Raw genomic sequence first — 26,622 nt, 5'->3', positions numbered from 1 at the left:
AGTATATATTTGGGGAGTTTAGTGATGATGAATTCAAGCAGTTCTTTGTGACAGCTCGCTGCACAGTTGAGGTAAGAACATATTATATTGTGTGTTTTACCAGAAAAAGAAAAATAGTAAATAGAAGGCATTTCGTCTGGCCATATTACCCTTGAGCTTGTTGACAAACCCCAGAAAAACTTTGGTTTAGAGAACCTTTGTAACCAGCAAGGTCTAAGGCGCTCTTCTTTTCAGTTTAATCATTGACTTTGTCAACTTATGTTCCTCTGGATAACTACCCAGCAACTCTGAAGTGCCAAAATAGCCTTAATGTAAATGTATGCTGCAAGTCATACAAGTAGGTAAGTAATGTTTGTGGCTGAATGTTGACACATGTTTGTGTTGTCCCAAATACCAGGTATAGAGTGGCTATGTGCTTAACCCAATGATCTACCACATGTTGTCACCCATGATATCACTAGTGATGCTTTGAGGCCTTGCTGGTGCTATCCATACATATTCTGACGTTTTTTTTTTCTTGTTGAGGTTGTGGCCAAAATGGCCATGTCAGCCTAACATTAAAGGAACAGTTCAGTGTGAAAATAAAAACTGCATAAATAGAGAGGCTGTACAAAATAAAAAATGTTTGTAATATAGTTAGTTAGCCAAAAATGTAATATAAAGGCTGGAGTGACCAGATGTCAAACATAATTTCCAGAACACTACTTCCTGCTTTTCAGCTCTATAGCTCTGAATTAGTCAGCGACTTGAAGGGGGGCCAGATGGTACATATCTGTTCAGTGAGTTTGTAATTGATCCTCCGCATTCAGCTCAGATTCAAAAGCAACAGATATGACCCATGTGGCCCCCCTCAAGTCACTGATTGGTTACTGCCTGGTAACCAGTCAGTGTAAACCAAGAGAGCTGAAAAGCAGGAAGTAGTGTTCCGGCTAATGTATTAGACATCCAGTCACTCCAGTCTTTATACATTACATTTTTGCCTAACTAACTATATTAGAAACATTTTTTATTTTGCATAGCCTATCTATTTACCCAGTTTTTATTTTTACTCTGAACAATTCCTTTAAAGGGGAAGGAAACCTAGTCGGCGCAAAAAACCCTCCCCCCCCCCTCCCGTTTGTTGCCCACCCTCCCTCCTCCCCCCTGGCCTACCTGTCCTGCTGGGCAAATGCCCCTAACTTGTTACTTACCCTTCTGCGCAGGTCCAGTCCAGGGAGTTCACAGACGACATCTTCTTCCACGCGATCTTCTTCCTGCTTTGACCGGCACATGCGCATGCGCCAAAAGTACTTCGTTGACTTTTGGTGCATGCGCAGTAGATGCGTACCGGCGAAATGCTCCTACTGCGCATGCGCCAAAACGCCGTTCAAAGCAGGAAGAAGATCGCGTGGAAGAAGATGTCGTCTGTGAACTCCCTGGACCTGCGCAGAAGGGTAAGTAATAAGTTAGGGGCATTTGCCCAGCGGGACGGGTAGGCCAGGGGGGAGGAGGGAGGGTGGGCAACACACGGGGGGGGGGGGTTTGCGCTGACTAGGTTTCCTTCCCCTTTAAGGATGCTAGTGGCACTAATGTGGCTGCAGATAAGGTGCTAAAACTGTTTCAGTTCCCTGTTCTATTCAAAAGGCAATCTTTGAAACCTCTAATATTGGGAGGGAGGCTGGTGATACGACATACCAAGTTGTGTTAATGATGGTTGCTTTGGGTGTGGAGTCACACTTGCAGGTCTTAGGTCTTATGCATGCTGTGAATTTGAATAACAGGAGACTGACGTTTCGGCTAGTACCCTAGCCTTTCTAGGGTACTAGCCGAAACGTCAATCTCCTGTTCTTAAAATGTATTAACAATAAAAAGTCAAAAGGTTTTTTTATTCAATCGTTGACTCCTTGAGAAAGGTCCTAATGAGGACCAAAATGTTGGACTCTGGTACAATGTATTAACAATAAAAAGTTAAAAGGTTTTTTTTTTTTTAATAGGGTGTGCTGGTCTTAAAGTGATACTGACACTAAAAAACTACTTTTTAAAATATGAATGTACATTTAAAGTTACCTAAAAGTCATGTTGATTGTTTTTTGCTGAGAGGTTTGTTTTTGTAATTGTTAGTTGAAGTTTCTAAACCTGACTGTTTTGCCAACCTGACTCCCATCTCAGCCTGTCTATTAAAGTTTCTAATACTAACGGACTCCTGCTGCACAAATATGGCAGCCCCCTCATACAGGAACATGGGGCATCAGACAGGTAATGTAAAAGCATTGTGCAAATACTTTATGGGAAAGTTATAAGTAGCTTTCAAAGGCAATATTATGATGTAAAAAAGTGTTTAATTTCTGGTGTCAGTATCTCTTTAAGACAATCTTTACGTATTTAATGCTACTGTCATCCCAACATAGATATTTTGGCACTGGTGTGAGGATACTTACAAGATCACTATATATAGCTATATATCTATATGCACTCACAGGTCTTACATGCAATCAAAAAGTTATTTTATTCAACGTTTCGGCCCCTCTTGAAGACGGCTAAAGTAGAGGGGCAGAAATGTTGAATAAAATCACTTTTTGATTGCATCTAGGACCTGTGAGTGTGGTTTGCTTCAAAGTAAATATGATGTAAAATAAAACCGGCACCCGTATACAGTACATATATCTTTCTTAATTTGCCTTTAGGCAAATTACAATACAATATGTATGCATAATGTATATTTCTTCTATACAACAAATTATAAAGTATTTTTTCTTTTAAAACAGTTGCCACCTTACAATGAACATTTTTTTCCATGTGGTCCTCAGTCTTCAGGTGATTTTCAGGATGGTGAGTGTTTTTTTATTGTTATATGCCAATCTACTTGGTACTTTCTAGCTAGTTAGGATCAGAAAGTACAGTCTAGAATGATGGCTTTGATAAGCCTGTATGTCTGCTTTAGCAATTGCTACAATTTTGTTCCCCAACCCTAAACAGAGTGAGCATTATTTAAATCGAATAGGTAGCGTTAACTGTGGTTCTGGGCTGAAGTTGGCTCTGCTTTCAAGTTTTTCAGGCAGCTTTGCCAAGTTTTCACTGAACTATATGACCATTGCTATGTCTCTTCCACATCAATTGATTTGGCGATAACATCAGAAAAACCATGGCAGCTAATGACCTGCTTCTGCATCTTTAAAGGAACAGTAAAACCAAACAAACAAAGTAAAGTATACAGTATATAATATACTGTTGCCCTGCACTTGTAAAACTTGTTTGCTTCAGAAACACTACTATAGTTTATATAAATAAGTTGCTGTGTAGCCATGGGGGCAGCCATTCAAACACAGGATAATCTGTAGTTAACGGATGAGTTCTGAGTAATCACACTGTTTACTACAGAGTTTATCTGCTGTATATCCTGTCCCCCTTTCTCCCTTTTCAGCTGTGAATGGCTGCCCCCATGGCTAACAGCAGCTTGTTTATAAAAATTGTTGTAGAGTTTCTGAAGCAAACACACCAGTGCATCACAACAATACATTATTGTTTCATTTATTTGAAATACTTACATTTTTTGGAGTTACTTTTCCTTTAATATGCATGCGACATAGGTTGGCACGTCCTAGTGCTCCCTCCTGGTGCAAATGTCCTAGCCAGGCGGGCGGCAATTTAAAAAAGAAAACAACAAAAGCTACTGTTACCCCCAACCCAAGTGTCGGCTCTGTTAGCCCGTTAGCCTGTTAGTTGGGTATAATATATTTGCCCGACAGGTGCCTTTTAAAGGGGAACTATCTTGAAAATAAAAATTTAATAAGTTTATACTGAAATAAGAAAGGTTGTAAATACAATCAATTAAATATTCTGCATTGTTTCTGAAATAATCAAGTTTATATTCACTATTTCTCTCTCAGCATCTGTTTCTCTTAATTCTGTCTTCTTGCAGTCAGATATTCATTGACCGTTCGATCCAATATATATTATACAGGGCTTCCTTTCCTAGCAGATGTATTAGAGCTCACTCAAATAACTGATTCTAGTACAAACAAAATCTAACACAATAACTGCCTTTTGCACAAATTCTGCATGTAGAGCGACATGATGCTTGGTGAGCTGTAATACATCTTCTTGGGAAAAGGAGCCCCCCTTTAAGAAAGAACTCCTGCATGAAGGGAGAATTAAGAGAAACCAATGAGAGAGAGAGGAATAGCGGAGACAAATATGATTATTTCAGAAACCGTACATAATTTTATATTTTATTTAGAAATTGTCTTGTTTCTGTATACTGAAGCTTATATTACATTTTTATTTTCTCGATAGTTCCCCTTTAAGCACAAATCAGAGATTGGTAGGGTTGCCTTATTTTGATGGCCAAGTGACTCAAAGGTGTTGGCCTGGATAATACATGTTGGGGACAATTTCTGGCCCTGCTCTTTGTCCAAGCTGAGTATCCATAAATTAAACTAAATGGGTACTGTTACTTTTATTTTGTTTTTTTTAATAGTTTTAACTATTTAGCATACAAAGACAGAACCAATAGAAAGCCCGTGTTTACATTAACAGATACTTTCCAGCCTTATTATCCAGTCAAAGCTTGCTTGTTCTTCCATAGTTATTTATAAGATTATATTTTTCCCTTAAGTATCTGTAACCTTATTTAAAAGAACATTGCATATAAAGTTTTGCTCACAAAAACTGCATATTTTCCACAGACATGCATTTGAAATTTTCCGAAGTCATTCACGGAATATCTGGTAATGGACAACTTTCTGCCATACAAATGATTTTGACGTTTAGTAATACACAGAGCATGGATGTGCAACTACAGTTTTACCTATTTTTAACCTATTTACTGTTACTTTAAGCAAATTGTCTTTTTTCTTAAATTCTGGACTGAGAAGTGCAGATTGGAATAAATAGAAATTGTGTTGAAATTTTAACAACTTCCTGTTTAACTGTAAATGTAGCATTTAGAATTTAGGCCAAATTAGACAAATGCCGTAATGTCGATAAAAGAAAAAAAAGTAATACCCTAACCATTTTCTAGCGATATTTCCAGAATGAATGCATGTTAATTATCAATCGTCTTGACTAACGATTATTTTAAAGTTGCTTATCAAGAAAGTTCCTTTGATCCCTTGAGCAGAGTACTGCAATTCCGTCCATTTTTACAGAGGGAGGTTGACTAAATTCATTAAATACATTTGTATCAATTTAGACCTATCTCTGGTCCCACGGGCCTTCAGATGTGTTCTAACTCTAGTACAAAAAGCTAGATATGTATTTGGGCTGTGGCAGCTGAGACACTTCCTGCACTTCTTCATGTCTGTTTTCCATTCATTCAAGTAGGAAGTGAATGCTCTGTCCCTCAGTCAGAAAATATATTTTTATACATTTGAGACAGAAGCAAGTGCAGACAGTGATTGAAGTTTTTTTTAGATAGTCATGGTTCTTCCTGAAACTGCCATGGTAGGTAAAGTGCCATAACCTTTCCTAAATCAAGGGTCATTTAATTGTATTTTTGTCTAGCTGAAAGGTTCTCCATATTTCTGTAAGTTTTCTCAAAGCCTGTACAAAAAAAGAGCAGATGTTTCTATTTCAGTTAGGTTTTTTTTTTAAGAATCACGATTTAACCATTTCCTTCAGTTTAAGCTGTTGATGGAGACTGTCGAGAATTTTGGGGTCATAATTTATTACACATTTATATGGAAGGCTGAGTTTTGCTATGGTTCAAAACAGTGGTACTGCAAAAATGAGTTGTGCTTGGGAATTGTAACCGTGACCTAAGGGTAAGGGCACACGGGGAGATTAAAATTGTGCAGCTTTAGGGTAAGGGCACACGGGCAGATTCGTGGAGATTAGTTACCCTGGAGACAAATCTCCTATTCTTCGGGCGACAATCTCCCCGAACTGCCTTCCCCTACCTTCCCTCCTGGAAAGCGGCAATTAATCTCCACTAATCTGCCTTACCCTAAAGCTGCAAAATTTTAAAAACACCAACATTTGTTCCCACTGTTATCACATTTAGATTACTAATGTCCTTTTTTTTTTTTTTTTTTAAATTTGTATTGCTTTTTAGGGGAGGAGTGTCCAAGAATTGAGTTTGGTATTGAAGAAGTAATTGACCACAATACTACCCTACCAAATAACACAGACTACAGTATTTCAAGTAACTTAAATCCTCAGGCTCCTGAGTTCATTCTCACCTGTTCATCTTCTCCGAAAGATTCAAATAATGTTCTCCATGAAAATAATTTTGATGCCATTGATTGCCAGTTCTCGGAATCTTCCATTCCAGATGGCAGTGGCAATGCAGATAGTGATGGTACATCTGGCACTGGACAGCGAGAGCGTAAAAAGAAGAAAAAAAGACCTCCAGGGTATTATAGTTACTTAGAAGGTGTTGGAGATGTCCCTTCAGAGACCCTTTTAAATGGACATGCCAACTCAGCAGGACTTAACAGTATAAGCACAGATGACCCTGATCTTGCAGAAGATATACCAATATCTACAACCTCTCCTAGGACTTGTACCAGTCCAGATAATTTTGTGGACCTTAATAATGAAGCTCTTTCTGATGATGCTTCTATGCATAATGTACTAGACAATACCAGGACTGCCGGTCAGCCTGAGGAATGCAGTGTTACTAGTTCAGAACAATCTTGCATCCCCTCAGACAATGGAAGGGAGAGCCCAGTAAGGACAGCTGTTGTCCAGCCTTTTGCTGGTACTGATACTACTGAAAACCTTGGAGTTACCAATGGACAAACACTTGAATCCCCAGAGGAGGACACTGCATCTAATGGAGTGGTATTGCATCCTGAGGTCATTTCCCTCTCAGAGGAAGCTAAGGCAGAGGAAATTTCAACTGCTCAGGCTGTAATACATCTTCCTGGGTCAGCCTCTGCAAATGCACCAGCTAAGTCCTGGGCTAGTCTTTTTCACAATTCCAAGCCCTCATCAACCCCACAGGTGGCTTATGTGGAGACAAAGAATACTCCCCCTGTCACATCTCTACAAGTTACAGAGAAACAAGTTGAGATTAAAGAAGGGCCTGTTCCCGTGTCGGAGGATCCTGTAGCCATAAAGATTGCAGGTATATCTCAAACTAGATATTGTGAAGCAGCAGACGTTACAATAATATTTAGAATGTAAAATGTTCGTATCACTCTATGGGAGTAATTAGCATTGGTTCCCATGTATCTCTGTTGAGTGATGTGGCACTTCTAAAGAAGAACTGAGGTGGTTCTTTTCATGCAGTGGGATCTAGTGTTAAGCTTCCTTGTATGAAACCAGATGCAGGTGGTCATGTTGAAATGAATATATCTTGCTCCGCGTATTTATTTATAAGTTCAATGGGCAGGATATTAAAAGTAATAAGGTGTCCTGCTCCTCTTTTAAGCATACTGCTAATAAACTTTTTACAGAAATCATACTCAAGTCCCTGCACCATGGGGGTTTAGTAATTGTAAGGCTATACAGCTTTTTTGAGATTTTACAAATTTTAAAGGAATGGGGTTTGCGACTCTACCAAAGCGTGAAATATCGGTTTTGTTATGCTTTTTTTTTTTTTTCATCTAAAGCTTAATATCACAATGTTAAATGGGTGATTGCCTTTTCATCTCTGCAACATCTGGCTCTCAGAAAAACTACTTTAGGCAGAAACACGAGTTGCAATTTGGGGAGATTAGCCTGGTAACAAATCTCCTCTTCTTTGGGGCGATTAATCTCCATGAACTTCCTCCCCGACCTTCCCACAGGCTAGAATGTAAATCTCTGGCGGGATGGCACTCTGAGCACTTCGTTTTCCGAAGTTTCCTCGGAGGCAACTTTGAGCGACTTCGGAAAACGAAGCGCTCCGACTGCCATCCCGCTGGCAATTTACATTCTAGGCCGCCGGGAGGCAGTTCCAGGAGATTAGCCGCCCCAAAGAAGAGGAGACTTGTTGCCAGGCCACTAATCTCCCTGAATCGCAGTGTGTTTCTGCCTTTAAAGTGGTTGTCCACTTTTTCCCCTTCTGTTGCTTTTTTATTGTTCGTAGACTTTTTTTTCTTTCCCCCCAATAGCTTTCCATGTTTTTTTTTTTGACCAAAAGAGTGTTAAATGTTTGTCTGTTTTTCAGTCTGGAGGCTTAGTAATTCAGGTGCAGATTCTGAACTGTTTCAATTTGCTACATGATTTGATATGATTGACAAGTGCAGCACTGGCTTATTGGCACACACCCAGGGTGGATTGCAAAGCAAAAAAGCATACTTTCACAATTCCCCATGGTGTTAAAGGCATCCCTTCACTATAGTGTACCTTGTGCCATCAACCTGTAAGAATAAAATATGCTAAAAATGTGTGATCCTGTTAAGAAATATTGATTGCATTTACTGGAAAATCTACAATCTGTAAATGCATAAATTTGTTTGTTGTATGCAATGTTTTTTTCTTAGCACTTTATACAATGCATGAACATCCTTTTAGTAAATGTGAAGTGTGCTATGTTGTTAGACCACTAGAGGGAGTGCTAGCAACATATAATATTTAAAGTAAAAAACATGAAATAGCGTGAGTTTGTCTTAATAGATTAACATTTACAAAATATGCATGTGAGTCTCATACTTTGCAATAGTATTTTTGTAAAGTTTGATGAAGAAAGTTGAAATTGGTCCCAACAGAACATTTTACACTTATATACTGTTTGTTTTCATGGTAAATTGACAATAACCGTGCCTTACAGGTACACATTTGACTGCAACGTCTCAATGCTTTTGGCCTAGGACCAGCATTGGTGCATCACGTGTGTATTATTGTTCGCACCTCTTTAATACTGATATTCTGTTTGGCGGGGGTTGAATAAAATAAAGAATGTTAGTTGCTTTCTCTGTCTCTCTTTTAAAAGTGATATGAAATGCAAAGAATGTGTTTTTTGAATATTACTAAAAGTAACTCTTCCCACTTGAGAATTTGGGAATCTTTGATCACTGCATTTATATGTAGTACCAAAAATTTGGTGCTAGATTGCCTATAAATGACCCCACTAACTTGCACGTAAATCCCCAGCAAGTGCTTGTTTTTCGCCAATAGAGAGTTTCTCTTTAGACAGTATATTTTTCTTTAGGTTAACATTCCCTTTCCACTGCTGCCTGATTTCCCTATCATTTCTTAATGCAGTCAGTGGCACTCCACTTGCTATTCTGATTGGGGGGAAACTGTGAGCTGCAAGACTCACAGGTGTCTGAATGCAGGATGCATAGAAGTGGAAAGTCAATGTCAGCACCACCAAGACACTGGTGATCTAGAGCAGAAGTGGGTGTGAAAGAGGAGTTTTATTAAACCAGACATTGCAGCTTATTAATTAAACAGAGGTAAACACTGGCTCTCTTACAGACCTCACACGTCTAGATCCAGCAGTTTGATATTACTGCCTAACATGTGAACTAAGGAACACTCCTGCTACAAGTCCCAGGCAAGATCTGTTTGATTAGCCTGTAAACCAAATAAACAGAATGAAGTAGGGGCTCATGCAATATCTGTTATGAACAGATCATAATTGGTACATTCTCTGCAAAGACTGACATTTGTCTGTTCCAATCACAAAGTTTTTCTCCACTTTAGAAAATATTCTATTTCTGATAAGTTAGGACTACCCGAAATGTTTACTTATGTCAGCTTAGTAATACAGCATTTGCCATGGTGCTTGACCTTATTATTTTCCCTTTAGGTTTTGATTTTAAACTGGCCTTGGCAAATTCTCTCCAGAGTACAACAGTGCCTGATAAAAATGGCTGACTTTACGGAAAGCATTTATATTAATTGGGTTTGGTGGATTAAAAGATACATAACTGTAATTTTATGCTAGTTGGAAAGTAGTAAGCTGCACCTAGATACGAGATGAGGATAATGGGAGATGTAGTTAGCACATAGCTGCAGTGTTGTGTGCTCTAAGACCAATTATACAACGGAAATAATTAGCTAATGCCTTTGATTCAGTGGCTTATTTTTCTTGAAAATTTTAACAGAAGTGGAAGAAAAATAAGTCAAAAATGAATATATCAAGTTGAAATGTTGCTTAGGACTGAACAATAAATAGGAGACTGTTAACTTTCAGTACGTTGAGGGTCAGGGCACACAGGCAGATTTGGGGAGATTAGTCACTCAGCGACAAATCTCTTCTTTGGGGCGACTTATATAAAACATAATATAACAATGTTAAAATTGGTGATTGACTATTCATCTTTGCAACATCTGGATCTCGGAAAAAACGACTTTAGGGCAGAGACACGCTGGAATTCGGGGAGATTAGTCACCCGCGACTAATCTCCCTGAATGGCTTCCACTGCCTTCCCGCCAGCTAGACTGTGAATCGCTGGCGGGATGGCACTCGGAGCAATTCGTTTTCCAAAGTGCCCCTATGTTTCCTCGTGAGGCAACTTCGTGTGACTTCGGAAAATGAATAGATTTATATTTTAGCCGGCGGGGAGGCAGTTCAGGGAGAAAAGTCGCCCCAAAGAGGAGATTTATTGCCGCGCGACTAATCTACCCGAATCTGTCTGTGTGCACAGTCTTTCATTCAATCCACTGCCTGGTTTCTAGGGTAAACTGGATTTTAGAAACCAGGCAACGGCTGAACTTGAACTGCTTTAAGAGAATCTTAAGTAATTCAAAAACCACACAAACAGACAATATTAAGACTAAATGCAAATAGTCAGAATATCATTCTACATCATAAAGTTTATTTAAAGCTGAACTACCCATTTAATAATCAGTAAAATAAATGCTATGAGCTGTTTAGAGATTACAGAAGCTAACTGCTATATAACCACTTAATGAGTTTCCAGCACACCATTATAACTAAAGCTGAGCCTTTTCCTGTTGGAGAACAAGGTTGAATCCTAATGGGATTTACTGTTTTGTTTGTTTTACATTCTTCAGAGCTAAAGATTTTCACTTTTTGTTTCTCTTGCTTTCTTAACTTTACAGAACTCTTGGAGGAAGTCAAACTTGTTCACAAACCTGTTTCGTTACAGCCACGAGGATTAATTAACAAAGGAAACTGGTGCTATATTAATGCTGTATCCTTATGTTTGACATATCTTATCTGTGAAGAAAAGTGTCAGTGCTGTAATACAGTTTTGTGCAAATATGTGCTAGCTGGCCATCTTTCTCATAGAGAATTTATTTTCTGCAATGCTAGATAATTATTGGTTTAGTTTCTTAACTGCATGTTTAGACATTGCAGGCTCTGGTGGCCTGTCCTCCCATGTATCACCTTATGAAGTCCATTCCAGTATATACTAAAGCTCAGAAGCCATGTACATCTACTCCAATGATCGACAGTTTGTAAGTATTCCTGTCTGCCATGTACTAACTAGACCATTGTGGATTTTTTGCAATCTGTCACAGATTCCACGTGTGTTCATGTTTACAACAGCCAAATCACGTTTCTAAAGGGAGTATATACACCAGAACTGTGGTTTTAATACAATTTATACCATTTGCTTTTGCTTGCTTTTTAAAGGGATACAGTCATGGGAAAATTTTTAAAAATGCATTCGTTAATAGTGCTGCTCCAGCAGAATTGTGCTCTCAAATCCTTTTCTCAAAAGAGCAAACCGATGTTTTTTTATTTAATTTTGAATTCTGGGGCTAGATATATTGTCACATTCACAGACGCCCTCCGTCATGTGACTTGTGCTCTGATAAACTTCAGTCACTCTTAACTGCTGTAATGAGTGATTTCACCCCCCAGCAGCTTAACAACAGAACAATGGGAAGGTAATCAGATAAGCGCCTAACACAAGATAACAGCTGGTAGATCTAAGAACAGCACTCCGTAGTAAAATCCAGGTCCCACTGCGACACATTCAGTTACATTAAGTAGGAGAAAGCTGTTCCACCCTAAAGTGCTGTCTCTTTCTGAAAGCACATGACCAGGCAAAATTACCTGAGATAACTGCTTACATGTCAATATTACAACAACAAAAAAAATACACTTGCTGGTTCAGGAATTAAATTTTATATTGTAAAGTGAATTTGCAGTGCAAACAGTGTAATTTAGAAATAAAAACAACATCAGAATCCCTTTAAGTAGCAATTAGCTTTTTGTGTATATAAACCATTTATTCAACTTTGCAATTAAGTGGAAACTGTAAATGTACCTATTCCTGACATACTTTTAGAAAGTGACTGATTTATAATTTTTTGACTACTAAAGGATCTGCAGTTTGTAATGGCTAAGGAGATTGCCCTGCTGTGGCAACAGAGCAGCAGTGCTTACATAAAGGTGAATGGAGTGTGCAGAGGTGAAATGTGCATCTTGTTCAGCTGGATTTTTGAAATAATTGTACCAATCTAGAGTTAAGACTTGGGCCTGTTTAGAAAGTATTCTGAAAAATGTCTGTCTACATTGTCTGTGAGCAACAGCGAAAATGTTAACACTTTACTAAACGTTATTAGGACCTAACAAAGAAACCGTTTTGTTTTTCAGTGTACGTTTAATGAATGAGTTCACAAACATGCCAATACTCCCAAAAGCAAAACAAGGTTTGTTGGAATGTAGGGTGTACTTTTATAGAAGAATATTATTTCTTAAGATATGAATACTAACTAGGTATACATCTTAAATATACTTAACTGCACTTTGAGTGGGCTTCATTTTAGAAAGCCCACAGCTGTAATTTGGTGTGTGTGTCAGTTGTGCACTGATAAAGGCTTAATGCATTTATATTTGTTTTTGTTTTTTTAAACCCTCAGCTCCTGGTGAGAAAGTTGTAAGGGATATACGTCCAGGTGCTCCGTTTGAACCAGCATACATTTACCGCTTACTTACTGTTTTCAAATCAAGTCTTTCAGAAAAGGTAAGATGTTCAAAATCCAATTCTCCACAAAATATCGTAATCTCAAGCTACAAGTTGAAACCAGGTACCTCTTTAAAAGACAGTGGTAAGAGGATATTTAATGAATATATATTTTATTTTTTTAAGGGCCGTCAGGAAGATGCAGAAGAGTACCTTGGATTTATTTTAAACGGGTTACATGAAGAGATGCTAGCTCTCAAGAAGCTTCTTTTGCCCCAAAATGACAGTATGACATTTTTTTGTTGTATATTTTTTACTGTTTGCCATTTTACTGTATTTGGATCTAGTCCCAGGGCAGACGCGTATGCATTTTAATGATTTTGTGGGCAGGGTATGCATGATCCTGTGCTTGAAACAGCCAAAACAGTATCCTGCAAGCTAATTTGGACCTGTACAATACTGAAATCTACAGGTTACCTTCTTTTTGGAAACATGGGTGTATGGTTTTTATCACCTCTTCATGTTTATAACATTTCTGATGCTCCCACTGCCTCTCTATTTAATTGTTTGGGGTGCCAGTACATTCTGCCTTTCTCCCTATAATGTATTTAGGTTGTGGAGATAGTGTCTATAATATCGAGAGTCTGAAGCTCTTAATGTATGGGAGAGTTTTTCGACAGTGTCTTTTTAGCTGGACGAGAACATGCCTGAAACTACTCATGACCTATTGTAAATTGAAATAACCTCAAACCGCAACTACAGGCAATTCAAAACCTGAAAACACATAAAAGAACATTTTTTTGTCAGCCAGACATAAAAAGCTGTATAATAAATGTCCTTTTAAAATGAAATATGAAACCAAAATTTTTTTTTTTATTTAAGCATTCATAGCTGTTGTAAACGTATTAAAAATATCAGTTGTCAATCAAATATGGCCTGCCCTTTCTCTATGCCAGACAATTAGTTTCACTTTCCATTCAGCACTTACTAGATGTCATTGGTCTCCACACATTCCCCCTGTTCTCTTCACCATTTAATTGTGTAACTGTGGCATGGGGATGGACATCAGGGCCCCCATTTTTGTGATGCAAGACAGTTTTAGGGAGTTTCCATTAAAGGGGAAGGAAACCTAGTCGGCGCAAACCCCCCACCCTCCCTCCTCCCCCCTGGCCTACCCGTCCGCTGGGCAAATGCCCCTAACTTGTTACTTACCCTTCTGCGCAGGTCCAGTCCAGGGAGTTCACAGACGACATCTTCTTCCACGCGATCTTCCTGCTGTGATCCACTGCGCATGCGCGTGACTTTTGGCGCTTTCGCAGTAGATCCGTACCGGCAAAATGATCCTACTGCGCATGTGCCAAAACACCGTTCACAGCAGGAAGAAGATCGCGTGGAAGAAGATGTCGTCTGTGAACTCCCTGGACTGGACCTGCGCAGAAGGGTAAGTAACAAGTTAGGGGCATTTGCCCAGCGGGACAGGTAGGCCAGGGGGGAGGAGGGAGAGCGGGCAACAAATGGGAGGGGGGGTGGGGGTTTGCGCCGACTAGGTTTCCTTCCCCTTTAAGGCTAAGGTAGACAAGACATTGTTGTAGAGATCCTTCTTTTACTGCTTCAAGTTTCTCAGCCATGGAACTTTTCATTTTATATTATCTAGTGTTGACAGGCACAGGTTTTGATCACCTCTCTTTTTCTCTGGACAGGGACCGTCCCCCCCCCCAGTGCATTAGCCTTTAAACTGGGAAGCGGCACAGGCAATCCACTCTGTTTCTCCACTTGCTAAAATATGGTTTCTCCCATCAGCATATGCTCTTAGTCTGAAGCAGAGCAGTGGCAGTGTCAAAAGGAGCTGCTATCAGTTCAGGCAGCTGAGTGCTTAGAGAGAGAGATGTTATCTTGTAGTTTGTCTGTTCTGTAGCCAGGCTGGAGGGTTATTGGCTCAATTTGCAGAGCAGCAAAGAGACTGCCGCTTACCAAAGTACAATTCAGTAGGTTGAATCCTGGAAAATACTTAAATGACTTAAGTTGAAATACACTAAAAACTTTCAGTACACATTTGTGTGTGTGTGAAACTAATAATTGATGCATTTTAAAACATGTTCCCCTATTGCAGTATCCCTTTTAAAACTATTTGGTGCATATAACATTAGCTGCTTTACTGGCTTGTCTGCTTATTTACTTAATGTCTGTCTTTCTATTTATGGTTTTCTTGTCTATGATTAGACTTGTAGTGGGGATTTTGGTCTTTTCTTCATTTCCCTGGTTCCTTCCATTTTTAAAGCATAGCTGTGGTTATGTTGATAACAAGGAAGTGATATTCCTTTCCTACATCCCACTTGTCGACTAAAAAAAAACTCCACCCACCGTGATTCAAACCGTGTTGAGCCCTTTGTTCCTCAGAATGGCACCTTCTTTGCCAACCACCTTATTTTATAGAGCACAACTTGGAGTAGGTTCCAATAGGCTTATCAAATAAATATTTTTCTTTATTGCAAGTAGGCAATATTTCATAGAACAACCACTCCAATTATAAGATTGCCCAAGAAAAATATAAATGTTGAAATCCTACTGGAAATCTAGAATCCATTCCTATTCTGCAGATAAGGATAATTGATTTGATTCCAGGAAAACTTGAGCTATCCAGAATCTGCTGGCTAAAATTAATACTAGAGTGAACCTTCTTAAATATCCAAAAACTTTTCTTTTTTTTTTTGTTTCTTTTAGAAATCCACATTAACAATGGCCCAGATCCTGTGTTTGCAACAGAAGAAGTTAACAAAGAGGAACAAGAAGGCAGTGATGAGGAATGGGAACAAGTGGGGCCTCGCAACAAGTCATCAGTGACACGTCAAGCAGACTTTGTTCAGACTCCTATAACAGATATATTTGGAGGACATATGAGGTACAAGGATTTACCACATAAATGGGGTTATGTCATAAAAGGCAGTAAGTTTACCCAAGTGCCGTAACCAATAGCAACCAGGTAGCATTTACTGGTCACATGTTTTAAAGCAAATATCTTATTGGTTGCTTTGGGTTACTGCTCCTGGGCAAACTTAGTGCCTTTTATTACATATGGGGGAAAGAGTCAATATTTAGTTTATTTTTACGTAAAAATATGTTCATATTCACAGAGGGGATCCAATTTTTAGACACCCACAATGAATATAATTGTGTATAATGAGCCCTAGGCTTGTGCATTTTGGATCCATACCTGATTGTGTTTTTTTTTAATTTTTACTGCTGGTTGTCTAGAAGCAGGGATAATATACTTGTGAACCTTCACCTAATGTGAGCTACTTATGAGTTCTTTGGGTAGAAAGGATAACAAAACTGTTCTCAGACCAAATATGTAACTACTGGATATACAGGGCTTGTACCTAACGACTAATGAATAGCTAGTTTCTAATCTCAGAGGTTCACCCCAAGATTTAACAGCACAACAGCAACAACTTATCTATGTTCTTTCATTCGTGTTTAAAAACTCCTAACCAGAGGTGTGTAGGAACCATCTTTTAAACTTATGATGTGAAATTAAATTCCTGACCTTACAAAGCTACAATATTCTCAATATTATTTTTATCTTTGAACTGCTGATGTAAAAGTACCTGGGGATAATAATCAGTGCAGTTTTCTCTTGACCCATGATACAATTTACAATTGGTTTTCATTTATTTGTTGTTTTTGAGTTATTTAGCTTTTTTATTCAGCAGCTCTCCAGTTTGCAATTTCACCCATCTGGTTGCTAGGGTCCAAATTATCCTAGCAACCATGCATTGATTTATTGAGAGACTGGAATATGAATAGGAGAGGCCTGAATAGAAAAATGAGTAATAAAAAGCAGCAATAAATGTGTAGCCTTACAGAGCATTTGTTTTTTTAAATGGGTCAGTGATCCCTATTTGAAAGCTGAAAGAGTCACAAGGAGAAGGCAAATAATGAAAAAAAAACCTATAAAAAATAATGACCAATTGAAAGGATGCTTAGAATTGGCCATTCTATAACATACTAAAAGTTAACCTAAAGGTAAATCACCCCAAAATTTTATAGACGCTTGCAGTTTAACACTTATAATTGCATTAGACTTAAGTAAAAACTAATATTTGCCCTAAATGCTAAGTCAGATGTTCTGTTATTTCACTTATGAGGCAACCCACGTTTGGTGTCTGAGTAAACTGGGTGGTGTGTAAACATGTGCAGGCTTACTCATGCCACAATTCCTATATACTGCCCAGCAGCCGATACAGACAACTGAAGTGGTGACAGAAATCGCAGACTGAAAATCACTTTCTTCCTTTGACATTTTTTTCTTTGGAAAGTGCTGGTTTAGTTTTGGTTAGCAATTTGCTGAACTGCACAATTCCCAGAAGAAACTGTGCAAGTATGCTATTTATTAAAGATATTTTTTTAGTTCTGTGTAGCTGAAAAACATTGTTGCTTGTAAGCACATTTTTAAATGCTCCCACTTATTTATGAGATGCACCAAATACAGTGCTCAATGCTCTTAGTTTTCATTAGCTTGTCTCATGAAACTTCTTTATTTGTTCATGGCCTGTGTGCATCACTTAACTCTGCATATGTCCCCCAATATAAGTAGAAGAGAGGGGTGCACTCCCATAGTGTAAAACCATTGATTTATTAGAAGAATATAGTTGATCTTACAGTATATGAATCACTCAGCTTATCAATTCCAGTAGCAGAGTCCTCAGCTCACCGACTCTGTTTAATCAGCCCAGCCTAATGTGTCGGGGACATAAATCACATAATCTATAAGCCCCACTTTATGGGCCCGTACCTCTGCTTTACAGGGATCTGACCCATCAACTTAGTGCACTTTGGCCGCATTTAGATATGTCAACTAACTACCATTTAATATGTAGGCTTTGTTATGGAAAGCTCACTTACATAGAAATGCCCTGCTCCCAAGATTTACAGGTTTTAGGTCCCGTACTGTATACGTGCTTTATTATAAATTATTCATTGCAATATATATGATTTCATGTGCACAGCGTTTTCCAAGCAAGCATTTAGCATATGTGTTTGTGCTAAGATGCAGTGGGTAGGATTGCAAATGTTAGTCTTTTACAAACAATACTTTGTAGTTTTAATGGTCAGTTTACTAATTCATATTTTCTGCATTTCATAGATCTGTTGTGTACCAGCAGAGCTCCAAAGAATCTGCCACTCTTCAGCCATTTTTTACTCTGCAACTGGATATCCAATCTGAAAAGATCCGCACTGTCCAAGATGCACTTGAGAGCCTAGTGGCTAGAGAGTCTGTCCAGGGCTACACCACCAAAACAAAACAAGAGGTATGTCCTCCTTACCTTACCTTTCTTGAGAAAGCCAATTCTTTTTAAGCCTGCATTTTTTTTCCTTAGACCATATTGTAGCAAATGCAGTATTTTAATACTAAAAAATATACAGCTACTTTGGCGGTTTTTAGCAAAGAAAAGCATAATCAACCAGATAATCATACGGTTTGGACAATGGACAAATTAAAATGAGAAAACAGATCACCCATGTGGTATTTGTCCCCATTGCTTGGCAGGTGCACTGGCCTGTGTGGTTTTGGTTATATACCCTTGCAATTTTAGTCTTTACAATTTTTACATTTAAAGAGTAGTTCACCTTTGAGATAACTTTTAGTATGATATAGAGAGTGATATTCTGAGACAGTTTGCCATTGGTTTTCATTTTTTATTATCTGTGGTTTTTGAGCTATTTAGCTTTTTATTCAGCAGCTCACCAGTTTGCAATTTCAACAATCTAGTTGCTAGGGTCCAAATTACCCTAGTAACCATGCATGGTATTGAATAAGAGTCTGAGATATGAATAGGAGAGGATCTGAATAGAAAGGGGAGTAATAAAAAGTAGCAATAACTATACATATGTAGTCTTGCAGAGCATTTGTTTTTTAGATGGGTCAGTGACCCCAATTTGAAAGCTAGAAAGAGTCAGAAGAAGGCAAATAATTCAAAAACTATAAAAAAAAAACAAAAAAAAAAACTGAAGGCCAATTGAAAAGTTGCTTAGAATTAGACATTCTATAATATAAGTTAACTTAAAGGTGAACCACCCCTTTAAAGGGGTTCTATTATGAAAATGAAAATTTCATGATTCTACATCTGCCATTTGATTTGATTTTTTTCTTTCAAAACCAAATAAACTCTTGAAAAAATTTATCAGATCAAGTTACCCCTTTCTCCTTTCAGCAACTGGTCTCTTTATGTAGGTCTCTTTTTTTGCTTAAATAAAAGACGAAAAATTGAGTTGTCAATCAAAATATGACTTTACTCCTGCATGTAGACATACTGAAAGAGGGAGACTAAGCGAGAGCGCTTGATGATTCTGCTCATCTTAAGTAATTGACAGTTTTAAAAATAACTACAGGTACAATATAAGTTAAATAAAAATTTATGGCAAATATATTTGGAATATTCATATCTTGATAAAGTATTTCATTTGTAGTAGTTGGAACTTGGAAAAACACTGAGTTTTGTGTTATTCAACGAAGTTGGGGATCATGATATAAAAATTTCCATAGTATTCAAAGGTGCATGAAATGAAAGTAGGAATTTTTTGCTACCAGGCACTGTAAGCGTTTCAACCGATAGCAAGTTTCATCTTTTCAAAGGAGCAGCCACAATTCCTGTTCTCAGCTGTCTGAAGACTCTTATGTAGGAGTAGGAATGCTGGCCAGCTTAGTGTGATTTTTGCATAAAAGCTTTTGGTTGGTAACCTGTTATTTTTGGTATTTGCAGAAGCCCACTATTCAATTAAGGCTTTAGGGGGAAAAAATGGGTGTTCATTTTATGTACTAGCGGCTCTGTCTGGTTTATTCTGATGTCTGAACTAGAAATAAAATCCTAGCATGATGATTCTCTTGTATAGCTTGTATACAGATTCAAGACTCCTATGCTACTCTTTGGGGTGCTTGCCTACTTTTTTAATTCATAAACTTTAAAATAAATAGATTTAGTAGAACTTAAGCAATAGTAAGAGTTTGCAAAAGGGAAGAATAATAATTTTATAAATATGTAGGGATGCACCGAATCCACTATTTTAATACCGAACCAAATCCTAATTTTAATAGGCAAATTAGGGGTGGGAAAGAGAAACATTTTTTACTTTGTTTTGTGACAAAAAGTCATGCAATTTCCCTCCCTGCCCCTAATTTGCATATGTAAATTAGGATTCAGTTTGGTTGGGAACAAGGATTCGGCCAAATCTGAATCCTACTGAAATAGACCAAATCCCAAACCGAATCCTGGATTTGGTGCATCCCTAATAATATGTGATTAATATGTGAATAAGGTACGCACTATAAGGATATTATAAGTCAGCGATGCGTTGCATACATTTGCAACAAGGGGTACCTTGTTATAATACTCAAATTTTATAATATTTAAAAGTCGTGATAAATTACATCACTAAGCTTGGTTTATATCTGATGACATCACTACGAGCTATTTATAAGGATACATTTACAGGATGTTCATGGCTTTTATGTATTGTATTTTTTTAATACACAAGCTATTAATATCTTTTAGATTATATAGTGAGTAAAGTACCCCCTCTTATAAATTATAAGGATATTATAAGTTACCGAGGAGTTTCATGACCATATAATAACACGAGGCCGAAGGCAGAGTTCCATGACCTGTTTTTATACAGGTCATGGAACTCCTCGGTAACTTATAATATCATCACATTTTGCAACTGGGGGTACTTTATTTATTATAATACACAAATTTCAGTTAGTCATATGACAGAAATGACATCAGAACTCACCGTTTATAAGGATATCATTTACAAGATATTCATGGCTTTTGTGAATTATAAGGATGCTTATAATGATCCCCCTGTTGTAAAATATGAGGATATAAGAAATCTTTGGAGTTCCATGACCTGTACTTGGCCTTCATCCTTATATTCTTATTTTACACTATAGGAGGTATATTATAGCTATAGTCCTTTATCTTGCTAAAAAAAAAAATCAAATCGGCAGACATAGAAATATGTTAGGTTTTCCTATAAGGAACAGTGTGTGTTTTTATCAGATAAATCCAGCACCTCCAATCAAATGAAACGAAAGAGCACAAAGTGTTAACAGATCACTTCATCTCAACCTGCTAAGCAAAAGGCAGAGGTTACTGAATGTTACTGTCTAACAGTATCTGCTTGGCTCCTTCTGCAGAACTGAGACTTGGTTAGATCCTGCCTTAGATATTGCATAGGCATAATACACTCAACCACTTGGAAAACTAACATGGATTTTTCCTGGCCCACAGATTCCGCTTGTCTGCGGTCGGCCTGCTTGTCTTTGCTGTCAAGTGTCTGAGTCATGGTGTCTAAACTATTTGTAAAAGTATACTTTTTTTTTTTTTTTGCTGCGTTAAGGCTACATTGGTAGGGTCAAGGTTGTAAAGGTTTATAATCTCCAAGCGGAAAAAAACCTATAGTAGTAGGTGTATTTAAATTTTAGGCTTTTAGAAGGCATGCTTTCTAGATAGATAGATAGATAGATAGATCCAAACAAAGAAGTCCAGACTCCAATTGCAAGTAAAAAAGTCCTTTATGTGCAAAAAATTGCTGCAACGTTTCGAAGCTCCCGCTTCTTTGTCAAGCATCACATAACATCATGTCATCATTTCCTTTTTAAAGGTAACTAATTAACACACTCAACAGGTGAATTCAAGTCTCACAAGATTTAACCCTCGCTGTACTAACTACAATTAGCTAGTACAGGCAATAGTACATATTCAGCACTATAGACATCTTAACATTTTATATCATATAACATTATTGAGTCAATCATGATAGGGTCAGAAAAGAGTAACAGTATCTCCCTGTGTGCTAACATACAAAGTCCCTTTGCCCACCCCATATTCACAAAATTCATATTTACATAAATGCATACAAGTCGTATTTCCTATTGAGACCTCTAGGATGCAGTGTCTGTAATGCATGTATCCAAAATTTCTCCCTTCTTTGGAGTAACAAGAGTCTGTTGCCCCCCCCCCCGACGTGGGGGGGCAACAGACTCTATCACCAAAAATCTCAGGCTCGCTGCAGTATGTCGTGCACATTGGAAGTGAAGTGGAACTGGTAATTTCACCATCTCTTTGCGTATAGTAGATTTATGTTGGCTGATCCTATCGCGGATCGGTTGTATGGTCTCACCAATATAAGCCAGCCCACATGGACACTTCAACATATACACGACATACTCCGAATCACAAGTGAAGTGACCCTGTATGTCAAACTTCCTTCCTGTATAAGGATGCGAAAAGGCATTGGTGCGTATCACACTAGAACACTGAATGCATCTACCACACGGGTACATGCCATTCCTAAGTGGAGCCAAGAGTCTCTGTGGACTCACTTTCGCTGTGCCCAAATCTGATTTAACAAGCTTGTCTCTCAGACTGCGTGGTCGTTTATACGACATAAGTGGAGGTTCCAAGAACTCAGAAATATCCGGATATGCCCTCCTTAACAACGGCTAGTGTCTATGTATTATACGATGTACCTTACGCACATAAGGATGGTAAGTGTGCACAAACGGAATACGCTTCCCTTCTCGCTTCACTTGTGTTTTCCCCTGAATAATTGCTCCGCGGTCCAACGTTTGGACCCGTGTCACCTCCTGACTCAACATCTCACTGGGGTACCCTCTCTCAACAAATTTAGAGGTCATATCTTCCAGTCTGGTGGTCAACTTCTCTTCCTCAGTTACTATCCTCCTGACTCGTAAAAATTGTGACCTGGGGAGAGAGGAGATATTAGCTCTTGGATGTGCACTTTAGTACCTCAACAGATTATTGCGGTCGGTGGATTTCACAAATAGATCAGTAAACAGATGTCCTCCTTTCCTGTATACCCTAGTGTCTAAAAACGTTATAGACTCCTCACTGTACTCCAATGTAAATTTAATAGATGGAACACAGTCATCCAAGTATGCCTTGAATGTCTGCAGGGATCCAACATCGCCCCTCCAAACCACCATTAAATCGTCAATATAGCGCCACCATTTGACGCAATGCTCCTTGAAGAGATCCTGTACGTACACATGCTCGCTCTCAAATTGATTCATAAATATATTGGCGTAGGTGGGGGCGACGTTAGATCCCATAGCCGTCCCTTGTAACTGCAAAAAGAAGGTGTCCTGAAAAAGAAAATAATTCCTCTGTAAAACCAACGTCAGTAGTTCCATAAAAAAGTCAACCTGTTGTTTCTCATACTCAGATCCCTCCAGCACCTTATACACTGCTCTCAACCCCAAATCGTGGGGTATCGATGTGTACAAACTGCTCACATCAAACGCTGCCAATAGAATCCGATCCTCACCTTATTCCAATGTCTGGATGGCACGCAAAAAATGGGAGGTATCTCTGATATAGGACATACCCATTGGTACAAACGGGGCAAGAACTTTATCAAGGAATGTGGCTATAGGGGCAAGAGAATGTGGCTATATTGGTGAGACCATACAACCGATCCGCGATAGGATCAGCCAACATAAATCTACTATACGCAAAGAGATGGTGAAATTACCAGTTCCACTTCACTTCCAATGTGCACGACATACTGCAGCGAGCCTGAGATTTTTGGTGATAGAGTCTGTTGCCCCCCCACGTCGGGGGGGGGGGGCAACAGACTCTTGTTACTCCAAAGAAGGGAGAAATTTTGGATACATGCATTACAGACACTGCATCCTAGAGGTCTCAATAGGGAATACGACTTGTATGCATTTATGTAAATATGAATTTTGTGAATATGGGGTGGGCAAAGGGACTTTGTATGTTAGCACACAGGGAGATACTGTTACTCTTTTCTGACCCTATCATGATTGACTCAATAATGTTATATGATATAAAATGTTAAGATGTCTATAGTGCTGAATATGTACTATTGCCTGTACTAGCTAATTGTAGTTAGTACAGCGAGGGTTAAATCTTGTGAGACTTGAATTCACCTGTTGAGTGTGTTAATTAGTTACCTTTAAAAAGGAAATGATGACATGATGTTATGTGATGCTTGACAAAGAAGCGGGAGCTTCGAAACGTTGCAGCAATTTTTTGCACATAAAGGACTTTTTTACTTGCAATTGGAGTCTGGACTTCTTTGTTTGGATATATGTTTTGTCCATTATTTGGACTAAGTCGCGGAATGGGATACCGCTCCACATCAGTTTGTACGGATATATATATATATATATATATATATATATATATATATATATATATATATATATATATATATATATATATATATATATATATACACACACATACATATATATATATACACACACATACATATATATATACACACACATACATATATATATATATACACATACATATATATATATATATATATATATATATATATATATATATATATATATATATATATATATATATATATATACATACATATATATACGTACAAACTGATGTATATAATATTGTATATAATATTGTCAAGGCACTTGCCAACAAGGTATATTAGTACATGAAACGTTTGGTTAAAGAGATCAACTTAAATCCAACAGCTGACATATATGCCCAGAAGCTCAAGCAGCATGGTTGGCAACCAACAGCCTGAACAAATCTTGGCATTTATGTCCTGCTTAAGCCAAGACAGGACCTGCAAGTTTAAGTAGAAAAGCCTTAGACTTCTATAAGGCTGGGCATAGTCACTCCTTTCGTCGCATAGAAATGCTTATGGCAGCTTAGCAATTTTGAATGGATGCCTTTTTTACACTGCTACATTTGCATTAGGTGCAGTGTTTGCCATAGATTTTGCAGTGACAGACATTGCATATACGCTGCAACTGTTCTTCGCATGATGAGTCACAGGCAAAACATCTAGTCTTATGCTAAGAACACTTACACTAAAAAATGAGTTTTAAAGTAATGAAAATAAAATGTAGTGTTGCCCTGCACTGGTAAAACTGATTTATTTGCTTCAGAAACACTACTATAGTTCATATAAACAAACTGCTGTGTAGCAATGGTGGAAATTGTAAAAGGCTATATGGCACAGGATAAATGGTGGATAACAGATAACACCGTTATGCTCTACAGAGCTTATCTACTGTGTAACCTGAACCTTTTCTCCTTTGAATGGCTGCCCCCATTGCTACACAGCAGCTTATTTATATAAACAATAGTAGTGTTTCTGAAGCGAACACTGGTTTTACCAGTGCAGGGTAATACCGCATTATATTTTAATTACTTTGTTTTTTGATGTTGCTGTTACTTTAAACTGAATCTACTATTGAGTAGCGTGGTTCTGCTTGCCTTTTAAGTGATAATCATAGTTTGTCAAATTATACAAAACTATTTATGGCACATTATGTTTATAGGGTAATAAAAGTTCTTCTGGGATCTTGTATAACAGTCAGATGTATCTTTCTAATAGTGTCATTCTTTGGGATTCAAATCTACTTTAACATGTTTTTTTAAGTTAAAAGATCCTTCACAGATGTGATTTTTTTTTTCCCACATTCCTCTAGGTGGAGATCTGTCGAAGAGTCACCTTGGAAGAACTCCCACCTGTGCTAGTGTTGCACCTCAAACGGTTTGTGTTTGAGAAAACCGGAGGATGTCAGAAACTTATCAAGAACATAGAGTACCCAGTGGATCTGGAAATTAGTAAAGGTAGGTTGTTGATGAGCTCATTTCACTATATAATCAACCAGTTCTATGCATATTACATTCAAAGGCAACAATAGAAAAGAAACAGAACAGATGCAGGTGCACAGAACTTTCCTTTCTGTGTATACTTCCGTGAGTTTCGGTTGCTTTTTTCTGCTCAGACATTTCCCCATAGAGCAAAATATTTACATTGAAGCCCACTTTGCATTATTTTAGTCTATTTAATATGCCATTATAACTCAGTCATTCTAGTGTTCAGAGTGCCCAGAACAGGGAGGCTAAATGGGATTGGTGCAAATACTCGCTTCAACGCTCATTTTGTTTCAGCTCTTTAAAAAAAAAAAAAAACGCTTTATCTTTTAAACACTAGGGGGCAGATTTACAAAATTCGAGTGAAGAATTCGAATGTAAAAAAATTCGAATTTCGAAGTATTTTTTGGGTACTTCGACCATCGAATTGGTTAAATTCGATCGAATTCGAACGATTCGAAGTAAAAATCGTTCGACCATTCGATAATCGAAGTACTGTCTCTTTAAAAAATACTTCGACCGCCTACTTCGGTAGATAAAACCTACCGAAGTCAATGTTAGCCTATGGGGAAGGTCCCCATAGGCTTGCCTGTGATTTTTTGATCGAAGGATTTTCCTTCGATCGTTGGATTAAAATCCTTCGAATCGTTCGATTCGAAGGATTTAATCGTTCGATCGAACGAAAAATCCTTCGATCGATCGATCGCAGGATTTGCGCAAAATCGTTCGACTTCGATATTCGAAGTCGAACGATTTTAGTTCCCAGTCGAATATCGAGGGTTAATTAACCCTCGATATTCGACTATTGATGAATCGGCCCCCAAGTGATGCTGTGCTACTAAAGTATATATATATGATGGTTCTGGTTCGTTATACATATACTTCTACATAATGAATAGGCATTGCAATGATGTTAAAGGAAAACTAAATCTCCCCAAACAATGTAGGTCTCTATAAAAAGATATTGCATAAAACGGCTCATATGTAAATCCCTGTTTCTTGTAAATAAGCCATTTTCAATATAATATACTTTTCAAGTAGTATATGCCATTTTAAAAAATACGGGCCGCCCCCTGGGATCGGACGATTCACAGTGCACACCAACAAACCATACTTGTTAGGTCACATGAGCCAATTAAGAGATGTATAAGGACAATATTTACTTAAATATATAGACCAGTTTGGTA

General features: G+C 38.0%; 1 protein-coding gene across 2 annotated transcripts in view; it reads left to right on the top strand.

Moving 5' to 3' along the window:
* Positions 1-26,622, top strand: part of usp10.S (ubiquitin specific peptidase 10 S homeolog) — a 38,107-nt gene that overhangs the window by 6,266 nt on the left and 5,219 nt on the right. Inside the window, exons 2-13 of one of the 2 annotated variants that reach the window (XM_018259780.2) lie at positions 3-71; positions 2,745-2,808; positions 4,665-4,706; positions 6,032-7,048; positions 10,921-11,012; positions 11,171-11,280; positions 12,428-12,483; positions 12,694-12,797; positions 12,924-13,023; positions 15,459-15,636; positions 17,881-18,046; positions 25,264-25,408. In XM_018259780.2, the coding sequence (XP_018115269.1) occupies positions 3-71; positions 2,745-2,808; positions 4,665-4,706; positions 6,032-7,048; positions 10,921-11,012; positions 11,171-11,280; positions 12,428-12,483; positions 12,694-12,797; positions 12,924-13,023; positions 15,459-15,636; positions 17,881-18,046; positions 25,264-25,408 (2,143 nt within the window). 2 annotated transcript variants of the gene reach the window in all.

Source organism: Xenopus laevis, chromosome 4S (genome assembly GCF_017654675.1).
Source record: "Xenopus laevis strain J_2021 chromosome 4S, Xenopus_laevis_v10.1, whole genome shotgun sequence".
Taxonomy (NCBI): Eukaryota; Metazoa; Chordata; class Amphibia; order Anura; family Pipidae; genus Xenopus; species Xenopus laevis.
Note: the sequence above shows the minus strand (reverse complement) of the source record. Positions and strands in the feature narration are given on the sequence as shown.